This window comes from Saccostrea cucullata, unplaced genomic scaffold (assembly GCF_032062105.1).
Source record: "Saccostrea cucullata isolate Sc308-1 unplaced genomic scaffold, CSIRO_AGI_Scuc_v1 ctg11051, whole genome shotgun sequence".
Taxonomy (NCBI): domain Eukaryota; kingdom Metazoa; phylum Mollusca; class Bivalvia; order Ostreida; family Ostreidae; genus Saccostrea; species Saccostrea cuccullata.
In genome coordinates this window covers 8,075-21,519 of record NW_026923388.1, presented here as the reverse complement: position 1 = coordinate 21,519, position 13,445 = coordinate 8,075, and the positions used below count along the sequence as shown (strand labels likewise).

The 13,445-nt window shown below is 34.2% G+C and overlaps 1 protein-coding gene across 1 annotated transcript; it reads left to right on the top strand.

Annotated features, from left to right (window-relative positions):
- Positions 1 to 1,037: 1,037 nt before the first annotated feature.
- Positions 1,038 to 13,217, top strand: LOC134263891 (probable serine/threonine-protein kinase pats1). Its single transcript, XM_062746252.1, has 5 exons — positions 1,038 to 1,280; positions 2,941 to 3,473; positions 3,844 to 3,941; positions 10,803 to 11,969; positions 12,209 to 13,217. The coding sequence occupies exons 2-5, from the start codon at positions 3,305 to 3,307 to the stop codon at positions 12,902 to 12,904; spliced, it is 2,130 nt and encodes a 709-aa protein (XP_062602236.1). The 5' UTR covers positions 1,038 to 1,280; positions 2,941 to 3,304; the 3' UTR covers positions 12,905 to 13,217.
- The last annotated feature ends 228 nt before the right edge of the window (positions 13,218 to 13,445 follow it).

Here is a 13,445-nt window from a genome sequence, read left to right as displayed (position 1 = left end):
CTTTTCCTTACATTTAAGTCTCTTTTACGTAAAAGTTTAAGCGAGATTCGATAAAACCATGCTGGTTTTGACACTCAATAAAACCATTTCGGAACAAGAATATCTTCAAAATTAAATACCACATGATAGATTGTAGTCTATATAAACGTTCCACCAACTGGCATTTGCGTCCCTTAACTTACGTCCGAGTAATGAGCAAAAGTTGTCGTGAAAATTTTAACTTGATCAAATTGCGTCTTTTGTTACGTCATTTTTATTGTCAGTATGCTAATCATTCTATATTCTGACGTCATTTTCGGAGTTATTACGTCATAAAAATTTTTAAAGGGACGTCACAATATGTGTGTATTTTTCTGATCTTTCCAATGATATCAAACTCAATAATTCCGTAAGACAGTTAATCTGTTTTTAAACAGTTGCCAGAACTTTTGAAATGCCCCTCGTAATATTAAGATTTTTATTCTGGTGTCAGTGATTTAAATTTGAGTTCAATGTATTACATAGTACTAAAGAAATTAAAGCAAATGTAGTTGTTATACGCGTAAATTATTCCGAATTTTGCTCCGTGTGCCGACAGGCCTTATCAGCTTTCATATAAATCGTCCGCATATTATTAATATGAAAAATATGTATATAAAAACTCACAATTTTAAAGAATATTGACCATATTATGTCTTTGCAAAATTTGGTACGTATTGGTTGCGTGTTAAAAAAATTATACATATTGTCTACGACTTTTTGGGACAACCCTCGTATGTATCGATATGCGTATCGTCCTCACAGATATCTCGATAAATCGTCCCAGGCTTAATTTTTTAACAGTAAAAGTATTCTTATTTAACCAATATAATATGCTCATCTGTTTTTTCTACTTTTAGTTTACTGGGCATACTTATAAGGAATAAACAAATCAATGAAAATAAACATGTGCTATTTGGATCTCCATGATAGGAAAGCTATTTTTATGATTGTTTTTTGTCATGCGTTAGACTCTGTCACAGGTTTGTAATGTTAGAGTTTTGTCATTACAGTTGGAATACCAATGCAGATTATACTACGGGGAGATAAATCAGTGACGAAATTCATTGAGAATTTAATGAAAGGGAAGACAACCATGTACCACGCCTCTGGGATGATAATAGGGTGTGCTGGTAGTTGGAAAACAACATTGTTAGAGAGACTGAAGGGCATTGACGTGGAAGAAATAAAGAAAAATATCATTTCAACCAGGGGAGTGGATATCCACACTGATTTGTTTAATGTGACAGAAAGCATCCAAGGTATTTTTTATATTGATTGTGATTTAATGCTTTTGTATGATGTACTTCAAATAAAAAAAGCAAATCATTTCATAAGAGTCATGTTTGATCAAATGGTGACTGCTCAATATTTTGTCTAATAATTTGTTCATGTGACGGTAGAAATAAAATGCCCCTGAATTGTAATACTTCCTGAATTGTAATATTTCTCGTTTCCTGTTAAAATCAAAACTTAGGAACTACCATTATATTGGTGGTACCTATCTTGTATTTACAACTCCACAATATCTTTGTATTTACAACTCCACCTGTACAACTCTGAACTGAACAAGCATTCTGAGAGTATTGCATAAGCAATACATGTCCCCTACCGGGTTCCCCTTTTTCTTCAGGATGTCATTTTTTAATGTGCAAAAGTCATGTCCAAGGTTAGACTGAAAAATTTTCAAGTTGTAAATGCCTTAAATCTAATAAAATACTAAACATCAAGACGACAATTAAACTCATTTATCGATCGTCTTTTCCTCGCTTCATATATTTTGTCGACAATCGGAAGTTAGCGCAGTTCAAACACGATCTTAATTAAGCGATTATGAAAAATATTCAAACTGCCATAATTCTGTCAGAAATCAATGAAGCGAAACGAAATTTAAACTTGATCTGTAACTCCTTAAGATACACTCACGTACCAATTACCAAAATTCAGCTCATTATCTGCAAGCGTTTAGAAAAAAAGTGCGGAAAACCAAGTGCCAAAAAATGAATAAAAAAAATAATTAATAAATAACCTAAACTATAATTTCCATCATCCAAGTCCATTTCAATCTCTGAAAATAGATACTTATCTTACAAAATAATGCTGTGTAATGCTATGTAATGCAAGCATTACACTGGATTTTATGAAGTAATGCATTACATTACCATTACATGTAATGCAAATTTTTTGGCATTACACATTACTAGCATTACTTTGAGATCATGTAATGCATTGCAATGCATTACCATTACAATTAGCATTACCCCAAGCCTGGTACCAAAATTCAGCTCATTATCTGCAAGCGTTTAGAAAAAAAGTGCGGAAAACCAAGTGGGAATGAAAAATATTCAAAATGCCATAATTCTGTCAAAAATCAATGAAGCAAAATGAAATTCAAACTTGATCTGTAACTCCTTAAGATACACTCACATACCAAAATTCAGCTTTAATATCTGCATGCGTTTAGAAAAAAGTGCGGAAAACCAAGTGAGACAGACTGACGGGGACGGACAGACGGACGGACGGACGGACGGACGGACTGACGGACAGACGGACGGACGGACGGACGGACAGACGCAGAAGAAACCTATAGTCCCCTCCGGTTTCACCGGTAGGGGACTAATAAAGTTAAATGAAACTTTTACATGATAATTACTACGTATACATACTGTCATTGGGTAGCTCATTCTTTATGTTAAGATAGGACAAATATTTGGTTTTTCAATTTTAAAACAAAGACTTCACTATCATACTCATATGGAAGCTGCCTTGGGATATCATTTCATGAGCTCAATACTCTCAGTACCTCTAGATTTTATTTCTTGAGTTGCAGATTTATATGAAGTAGAATAAATGTCTATTTGTATAAAGTACAGGGACAAGAAAGTTAGAAGGTGTAAAATAAGCATTCATTTTCATTTACAGCAAACTCTTCACGCCAACAGCAACACTTTAAACTTAGACTTGATAAAAAAGATATGAAGCAGAGTGTTCCTTATTACCATGTAGAAAATGCAGCTGATGATAAGGAAACGCAGAAGAAGATGAAACCAGAAGATAATGAGGGCAACGTGGGCAATACGACAGAAGCATCAAGCAGTGGACAGATATCACATGATAATATTGACATTAAAACCACCCCATCCCATGAACCACAGGGGGCCACATCACCAGAAAATGTAGCAGAAGTTATGAAGGAAAGAAAAGATATTCTTCATAGTCAGAATTTTCTGGAAATTTACAGATAGGTGCAGAAGATATTTCAGAAAATCCAGATAAAAGAATCACCATGACTGACTTTGCAGGACAGTGTTCATATTATGCCTCACACCAGATTTTTTTGAGTCCAGGAGCGTTCTTCATTCTTGTGCTGAATATGGAGAAGAATTTTGATGATAAGGTTGGAGAAGAAGTGTGTTGTCAGGAAGGCTCCGTTTACGGGGGATGGACACACAGAGGTAATATTTTGATTATTACATGTATGACCCAAAAGCACCACTGCATCAGATCAAAATTTATGCCATTGATGAATTTAATTGACACACTGTAGAAGTACTACTTTCTGCGGGGTATAAATTTACAATATGTACGCGGTCACAAATTTTCCGCGGAAATTTGTCCAAGGATACTTAATATAAAAATAAGGCATAAAGTGACATTCTTAGAAATACGCGTAATAAATTACTAGTTTTTCAGGACAAATCACTAAATTTGCATCTTCCTAAAATTTCTATTTATAGGGTATAGAGTTTCTCATGTACGTCTGCCATCATTTCCTGCAATGTATCTTAAAAAAAACTCCTAGAGCTGAATGTGTCTGTTTTTCAGATTATCTAGAATTCTGGATGAAGTCCATTCATCAATATGGCAGTGATAAGGCTCCTGTCATCTTGGTTGGTACACATAGTGAGAACAAAACAGAAAAGGTATCATTGTTAAATACTGTTATTTATTGTGTTCTCAAATATACCAGGGTTGTCCAAAAAAAGTAGACAGGGAAAACAGTTTTGTTTCTTTTTGTTGAATTAAATTTTTTTCCTTGTCATAGCAAAGAGTAACATTTTTAGCTCTTCTGAGCCAAAGGCTCAAAGAGCTAATGCTATGGCCATTTGTGCTTTGTGCGGTGTGCGTCGTGCGGTGTGCGGTGTGCGTTAACTTTTTAGAATATGGGCCATAACTCAAGAACCCCTTGGCCAATTAGTGTCAAATTTGTCACAGGGTATCCTTGGCCTAAGGGCTACCTTATATACTAAAATAAAGGTTGGGACCCTTAAACAAGGGGAAATAATCAAGAAACAAAACTGGAAGTACTGGTTGCTAAAAAATCTTCTTCTCCAAAACCACCGGGCAGATTTTCACCAAACATACATACAAGGAGCAAGATATGTTGAAAATTAAAAATTGTTCAAGGCATGACCCTGGGGCAAAGGGCGTGGTCTCAAGGTCACTTCAAAGTTGACCTAAATTTACAAACAATAAAAATGTTTATATTTTGCTTATTATTATGACTAGGATCATCAAATCTTGTAAGTTGATGCATCTCAGGACTTCACATCATGTTAACTCAAAAGTAGGTCACGGTGACTTACTTTTTAAATTTTGTAAGCATTTGTTTCCAAATTGATTTCAAGGCATATTTCAGGCACTTTAAGGCCTATGATCATCAAACTTTGTCAATTGATGCATCTTGGGTCCTTAAACAATATCAGCTTAAAAGTAGGTCACCGTGACCTACTTTTTTGAATCTTATGACTAATTCTTTTTAAAACATTTAATCCAATTATTTCAGTCACTGAGGAGGTTTAGAATCATCAAAACTTGTAAATTGATGCATCTTGGGACCTTAAAACATATTTATGAAAAAGTAAGTCATGGTGACCTACTTTTTAAATTTTGTAAGCATTTGTTTTCAAATTGATTTGAAGGCATATTTCAGGCACTTTAAGGCCTATGATCATCAAACTTTGCCAATTGGCGCATCTTGGGCCTTTGATTAACGTCAGCTTAAAAGTAAGTCACCTTTACCTACTTTTTAAACTTAATGACTAATTCTTTTAAAACCATTAAATCCAATTATTTCAGACACTGAGAGGTTTAGAATCATCAAATCTTGTAAATTGATGCATCTTGGGACCTTAAAACATATTTATGAAAAAGAAGGTCACTGTGACCTACTTTTTGATTTTTGCAGGCATTTGTTTATGAATTGTTTAAAAGGCATGTTTTGTTTACCTTCAGACCTAGGATCATCGAACTTGGTCAGCAGATGCATCTTGTGACTTTAAAAAATGTCAACCCAAAGAAAGGTCATGGTGACCTACTTTCAACATTTTATGGTAATATTTAAGTATCTTAGGTATTTATTGGCTTAGAATCATCAAACTTTGTGAGTTGATACATCTTGGGTTTTTGCAGAGTGACGACCAAAAAGTAGGTCATGGTGACCTTTTTTTGACATTTTATGGCTTTATTTAGGTATCTACAGTACTTATTGGCTTAGAATCATCAAACTTTGTAAGTTGATGAATCCTGGGTTTTCGGAGAATGTTGTCCAAAAAGTAGGCCATGGTGACCTACTTTTGACATTTTGAGGATATATTTTAGTATCTTAGGGAATAATAAAACTTTGTGAGTTGATGCGTCTTGGGTTTTCGGGGAGTGACGACCAAAACGTAGGTCACGGTGACCTACTTTTGACATTTTATGGCTTTATTTAAGTATCTACGGTACTTATTGGCTTAGAATCATCAATCTTTGTTATTTGATGCATCTTGGGTTTTCGGAGAATGTTGTCCAAAAAGTAGGTCATGGTGACCTACTTTTGACATTTTAAGGATATATTTTAGTATCTTAGGTCTTTATTGGCTTAGAATAATAAAACTTTGTGAGTTAATGCGTCTTGGGTTTTCGGAGAGTGACGACCAAAAATTAGGTCACGGTTACCTACTTTTGACATTTTATGGCTTTATTTAAGTATCTTAGGTACTTATTGGCTTAGAATCATCAAACTTTGTAAGTTGAAGTATCTTGGGTTTTTGGTGAATGATGTCCAAAAAGTAGGTCACGGTGACCTAAATTTTGACATTTAAGGCTTTATTTAAGTATCTACGGTACTAACTGGTTTAACTTTGTTTGTTGATGCATCTTTGGTTTTCAGAGATTGTTGACCTAAAAGAAGGTCTTCGTGACCTACTTTTGAATATCTCAAGGACTTATTGGCTTAGAATCATCAAACTTTGTTAGTTGATGTATTTTCGGTTTTCATAGAGTGTAGACAAAACAGTAGGTCACGTTGACCTACTTTTAAAAATCTCAAATACTTATTGGCTTAGAATCTTCAATCTTTGTTTATTAATGCATCTTGAGTCTTCAGAAAACTTCAATCTTAATATAGGTCACTGTGATGAACTTATGGTTTTTTATAGCTTTATTATTAAAAATATTTTCAGTCCTTATTGGCTAAGAATCATCAAACTTTGTCAGATGATGCAACTTGGGTCTTAGAATACTCAGGGTTAGAGGCTTCAAATAGAAGTGATAGATTAATTGTACAATTTATCAGAAGAGCGATTCAAGGCCCTTGGGCCTCTTGTATGATCATGCACTTCAAGCTTCATGATGATATCACATCCTATAAGAAAATTATGAAAAAATAAAGAAAGAATATAAATGTGCACTGTCACATGGAAGCAAACGTAAATTGCGTCTCTTATAACGGCCTGATCTCTTTGTCTGCTTCATTGGCGTGTATTAACATTCAATATTTTTTTTTAAGTGATTGACCACTCTTGAGTAAGGGACGTATTAAAACTCACTGCTGTCCGTTTGTTTTTTATTTGCTTTTTTATGCCCCCTTTCGAAGAAGGGAGGGCATATTGCTTTGCTGCTCTCTGTCGGTTGGGTCGGTTGGTCTGTCGGTCAACTTTGTTTCCGTTCATTTTCTTCGCAACCGTTGCACATACTGAAATAAATTTAGTGTACAGATTTATCACATGAATATCTAGGTCAAGTTTTTTTTGGGTAAGATTGCACCATTTTTGACAGAGTTATGCCCCTTGGAGTTAGAAAAATTTCAATTATTTGCAGTTTCAGCTCATTTTCTTTGCAACCTTTGCACATACTGAAATGAAATTTGGTATACAGATATCACATTAATATCTAAGTCAAGTTCTGTTTTGGGTACGATCGCACCATTTTTGACAGAGTTATGCTCTTTTGGACTTGGAAAAATTCCAATTATTTGCACTTTCCTTTCATTTTCTTTGCAGAGGATGCACATACTGAAATGAAATTTGGTATACAGATTTATCAGATGACCATGTAGGTCAAGATCTGTTTTGGGTACAATTGCGCCATTTTTGACAGAGTTATGCCCTGTTGCAACCACTATTGAAATAAAAACTACTATTGAAATAATTATATCAATAGTGGTTGAGGGTGCATTTCAATAGCAAACATAGTTCGTAACCACTATTGAAATACGACCACTATTGAAATAATTATATCAATAGTGGTTGAGGGTGCATATCAATAGCAAACATAGTTTGTAACCACTATTGAAATACGACCACTATTGAAATAATTATATCAATAGTGGTTGAGGGTGTATATCAATAGCAGACATAATTCATAACCACTATTGAAATACGACCACTATTGAAATAATTATATCAATAGTGGTTGAGGGTGTACATCAATAGCAGACATAATTCATAACCACTATTGAAATATGACCACTATTGAAATAATTTTATCAATGGTGGTTGAGTATGCATATCAATAGCAGACATAGTTCATAACCAATATTGAAATGCGACCACTATTGAAATAATTATATCAATAGTGGTTGAGATCCCTCACTGCTAAATGGCCCTGAGTGCCGGGTAAAGGTCAAACTTTGAAGTCCTTCAATGGTATATGGTGACGTCTCTATATGAGTCGAAAATGGCTGAATGAGGTAAACAACAATCAATCGACGGTGACAGATATATTTTCGTATTTCAAAAGTGAAAATTATTTGAATAGTTCCTGAACCTTATGGTTCTTATATTGAAAGGCATTTTCACCCACTATTGAAATGATTATTTAAATAGTGGTCGTATTTCAATAGTGGTTACTAGCTATGTTTTTTATTGAAATGCACTCTAAACCACTATTGATATAATTATTTCAATCACAGGAGTTCGCGTACCTATCAATTTTACCGAAATTTTCGTAAATAAAAAAGATACGTAATACCTATAATAATAACACAAGGAGTGCAACGGTTGTCCGCGACGCCATGACGTGACGTCACGGGCGGTCCATTTACCCAAAAGGAAAAAAAAATAAATAATCATACACAATTAACTAGAGATAACTATATTGCGTTTAGATACGAGTACAAGTACTTGTACCTACCCGTTTTAAATTTTCTTGAATGTCTACAAACTTGTCTCTGGTTTATTTTCGCATATGACCTCAATCATCTAGATTAGCATTTCAGGCAGTTTTGTTCCTTTTTGGGTAAATGGACGGCCCGACACGTCACGTCATGGCGTCGCGGACAGCAGATATTTGAGCGAAGTTGAGGAGAAATTTCACCGCTGCTGCTGTAAAACATGAGTTTGAAATCTTATGCATTAAGAGCCATAAAGAATAGTCCCTTCCAAAAAGATTGGTTTTTGTCTTATAATTTTCGATTGAATATTCATTGTGCGACAGCTTTGATATTAAGCGAGGGGTACCCAGGTGACGTAAAATGCGTTGCGTTCCTTGTGTTATTATTATAGGTATTACGTTTTTTTTTTTATTTCCTGAAATTTTCGGTAAAATTGATAGGTTCGCGAACTCCTGTGATTTCAATAGTGGTCGTATTTCAATAGTGGCTACGAACTATGTTGTTATTGATATGCACCCCAACCACTATTGATATAATTATTTCAATTGTGGTCGTAATTCAATAGTGGTTATGAACTATGTCTGCTATTGATATGCACCCTCAACCACTATTGATATAATTATTTCAATAGTGGTCGTATTTCAATAGTGGTTATGAACTATGTTTGCTATTGATATGCACTCCCAACCACTATTGATATAATTATTTCAATAGTGGTCATTTTTTCAATAGTGGTTGCAACAATGCCCTTCTGGACTTGGAAAATTTCCAGTTTGATGGGAGGGGGCATAAGTGTCTTACAAACATCTCTTGTTTAAGCAGATTCAATTTTCAGTCAAAATTTAGTCGAAAGATCGCCTTACATTGTAGACAGCAGAGAATACACATTGTTTGTCGTTGTTCGCGGTCCAGATTGTCCCCAATTATTTGCGTTTAACAAACAGAACTCTAGAACATTTAACTATTTTTTGGTTTAGAGGAAAAACTCTCATTGAATCTCATGCTATTTAAAAGTAAATTCTTTATTAAAATTTAGTGTTAAATGTCACTTCTATACTCTTTTTTCCTGTCTTTGATGTACATAAACCATATCTAAAACAATTTATAACATCTCCGTGCGCCGGTTACGCGTTTGACGACGTCATTTTCATCAAACTCAATTTCAACGATACTATGAAAATCATGACACTAATCGTCTATTTCTGATGATATTTTTATGAAATTTTGACATATTATTAAGATTTTGATTCTTGTTTCAGTGATTTAAATTTAATTTCAATGTATTGCATAGTATTAAAGAATTTAAAGCAAATGTAATAGTTATATGCGTAAATTATTCCGAATTTAGTCCGTGCGCTGACAGGCCTTATCGGCCTTCATATAAATTGTCCTAATATTATTAATATGAAAGATATGTATTTAAAAATTCACAAGTTTAAAGAACATTGACTGTATTATGTCTATGCAAAATTTGGTAAGATTTGGTTGCATGTTAAAAAAATTATGAACATTGTCTACAACTTTTTGGGACAACCTTCGTATAACTTTGTCATGGTTTTTCTGATTTGTAAATATTTAATATACACTAGAAGTACTTTTTTTCGCGTGGTATTAATTAACGCTATGTACGCGGTCACAGATTTTTCGTCAAAAAAATGTGCAAGCATACTTATTATAAATGTAAGGCATGTACAGTAAAACACGGTTATAGCGAAGTCCTGGGGACCTGTTAATTTAATTCGCTATATCCGTGATTCGTTATATCTGCATAACAAATTCGTATAACCATATATAGCGAATTTGCAATATGCATGTTTTCCTTCAAGTATTACTATCAAATATGTTAGGGAAACAAATATTACAAAACATACCTTCGATAACTAAGGTTTTATTATGAATTGAATTTTATATACAAATGCTGAGAAAAAAATAAAGTCAGTTCAATCATTCAAATTTTGAAATCTTTGACGGTTCGTTATATAAGATGTATAATTCATTATATCTAACCTCAACGGGACTCAAAATCAGTTCGCTATATCCGTAAATTCGTTATATCAGAATTCGTTATAACCGTAAAAGTTTACAAAGATTTGTTAAGAATTTTCTTCCCAGAAACACTTCGTTATATCCGTGAATTTCCTATATCCGTGTTCGTACTAAACGTGTTTTACTGTAGTGACAGTCTAAAAATCAGCATAATTTTCTACCCATGGATTAATCAGAAATTAAGATTCCGTGGAATTATGAATGTGGAAAAAAGTATGTTTACAGTAATATATACAGGTAAACATGTGTTTCATAAACTCTTTGGGAACAAAACATTAACAAACATTGTATGATAATGAACATTATTTTACTATGACTAATCTGTAAGTACAAAATAAAACAAGGAATTTGTTTTCATTAGGAAAAAGAATTGTTTTTCCGAGAAGTATGGAAGACTCTTGACAGGAAGAAGAAGTCTTTGCAAAAACATATTGATGTGAAACGGCGATTTGCGGTCGAATTCCATGACAATGAAAGCATTGAAAAACTTAAGCTGTCCATTGCTGATGTCGTGTGCAAGATTGCTCACTGGGGTGAAGAGCTTCCACAGTCATGGGCTATGTTTGAAACATTCCTTCAGGAAAAGAAATTTCCCAAGATTTTGAGTAGGAGTGAACTTGAGATGTTCAATGAAATATTGCCAGAGGGAATAAAGCTCCAAATTTCTGATATGAGTCCCATGCTGCAGTTCTTCCATGACATCAGAGAAATTATACACTTCAATCACCAGTTCCTAAATAAAGTTATCTTCCTCGATGTTCAGTGGTTTGCAGATGCATTTAGAAATGTTATAACAGATAAAAACCATGCACAAGAAGATTTATTTGAATTTGCCTCAGAATGGGACAAATTCAATGAAACTGGAGAGTTAGATGAAGCACTACTCTCTGCCATATGGAGAATGAACAACAATGGTTACCTTGAGCACAAAGAGGATATCATGATGTACATGGAGAAGTTAGGACTCTTAGCTAAAATGAGCGACAAAACATGGTATGTCCCGTGTATGAACAAGATGCAATTTCCAGTAGACTGCTTCTCATCATACCCTGCCTCCTCCATCCTTTGCTACACGTTTGGTATTCTTCCTGTGGAAATTTTCCATCGCCTTGTAGCAACATGCATGCAGATTCCTTGGGAGATTTTTTCAGATGAAGAAAGAGGATGCATTTTCCAGAAAACAGCCATTTTAGTGTTTCATGACCAGCACCATAATATTCTGCTTGGAATGACTCAAACAGAAATTCAGGTGCAAGTGTTTGTTGTGGAGGGAGAAGTTAATGTTTCAACCTGTCACCAGATTAGAGAAAACATTGAGCGTATATTACACAACCTCTCCAACACGTTCCAAAAAAAGTCAGATTTCCAGGTTGAATTCAAATGCAAATCTACTGGTTTTTGTGACAGTAAAGAAAGCGCAGTAATAAGTGAGTCTAAGTTTTTCAAAGAAACTTTTCAGTGTCCATCCTGTCCGGCAAACAAAAAGCACCGTATCATCTCAGAAGAAATTAAAAAATATTGGGAACAGGTAATTCCTCTGCAATACATGATACTACATCAATACAGAAAACATACATTTGGCAAATGTAAACCAATTTATCAACTCTGATAATTTTATATTGAATAATGATACGACATTAAGATCATAACAACATTCAAATTTGATTTATTCATTAAATACTGTTTCCACTTATATCCATTTTAGGATATTAATGTCCAAGAAAAATATAGTTAAGATTTCATTTAATTTTCTATGTTTTTTCACAGACAAACCAGAGTAATCCTAGCACTTCCAAAGCTTCTGGACAAGATCTAGAGGGTCGATCCAGATTTGCCAAACTTGGAATGGCAACAAACGATGTCTTAAATCAGGCCTACAGAGATATTCTAGAATCAGAAGTCCCTCCCTCTGATATTGAAAACAAGGTGAATTCATTATCAAGCAAAGAAAGGAAGAATTTAAAGTTGAATCCAGATCAAGAAGATTTATTGAAAAAAGCAAAAAATACTCTATATAAGGAATTCGATATTTCCTTTACATACAAAATCATAAGAAACATTTGTTTAACGATCCCTAAACCAACAAAAGGAAAATGGGGAGAAGAGCCAACAGCAGCTGAGGTGACAGTGGGTGATGATATCGAAAGAATTAGGTTAATACGAAATAGATTGGCTGCACACGTGAGCTCAGCTTCTACCCCTCAAAAAGAATTCAACGACACCTGGTTAATGATGTCAGATATCTGTCAAAGATTGGAAGCCTTCACTGGAAAGATATACTTGGCTGAACTTAATAATATTAAAATACTGACCTTGAAAAGGGAAGACGAAGAATCTATTATACAAAAGCTTAACATGGAACATCACAAAATGTTAAAGACTCTCATGTCAGATATGCAAGAAATGAAGTTAGATGTAAAAGATATTAAAAAAGCAGTTATGAAGCCAGAGAACACAGGTTAAATGAACAATGCGTAAGACCTACAGTGAAAATCTTCAGTAAATACATGTGTGCAACTTCAATGCTTATCTCAGCGAATTTTTCATTGACATCATTGATATTTTGCAATATACACCGAAGTAGGCATGGGAATTGGCCATCCAAGAATGCTGTTGAAATTTAAAGATATATGTGAGGTTTACGAAGCGTTGCCTTCTTTTTGCGGTATGGGAAATTCCTGGGTACATAAAAAAAGAAATAAAAATTCTGGACAATTTTGAGATTTTCAGAAAGTGCTTGAAAAACTTTACCTAAAATACAGATTGTTTATTCGTTTATCATTAATATTATTAAGGTCTTCCGTCTCCAACGGAAGACCTTCTTGTTATTCTTCGGTTTCTTTTTCCCTATTATTATTATTATTATTTTTTTTCTTACCGATTTTGTGCACGCGATTTCTCAGAAACGGCTGGACCAATTCTCACCAAATTTTCATATCTGATAGATATTCATCTGAACCTTGTCGGAAATTTTTCGTACGTACGTCGTCACTTCCGGTCGAGA

What these genes read in the sequence shown, in the direction of transcription:
- LOC134263891 (XM_062746252.1), top strand. Translation starts at nt 3,305, where the DNA reads ATGACTGACTTTGCAGGACAGTGTTCATATTATGCCTCACACCAGATT. An exon ending in CGGGGGATGGACACACAGAG is followed by an intron (nt 3,474 to 3,843) that starts GTAATATTTTGA and finishes TCTGTTTTTCAG; the next exon opens with ATTATCTAGAATTCTGGATG. An exon ending in GTGAGAACAAAACAGAAAAG is followed by an intron (nt 3,942 to 10,802) that starts GTATCATTGTTA and finishes TGTTTTCATTAG; the next exon opens with GAAAAAGAATTGTTTTTCCG.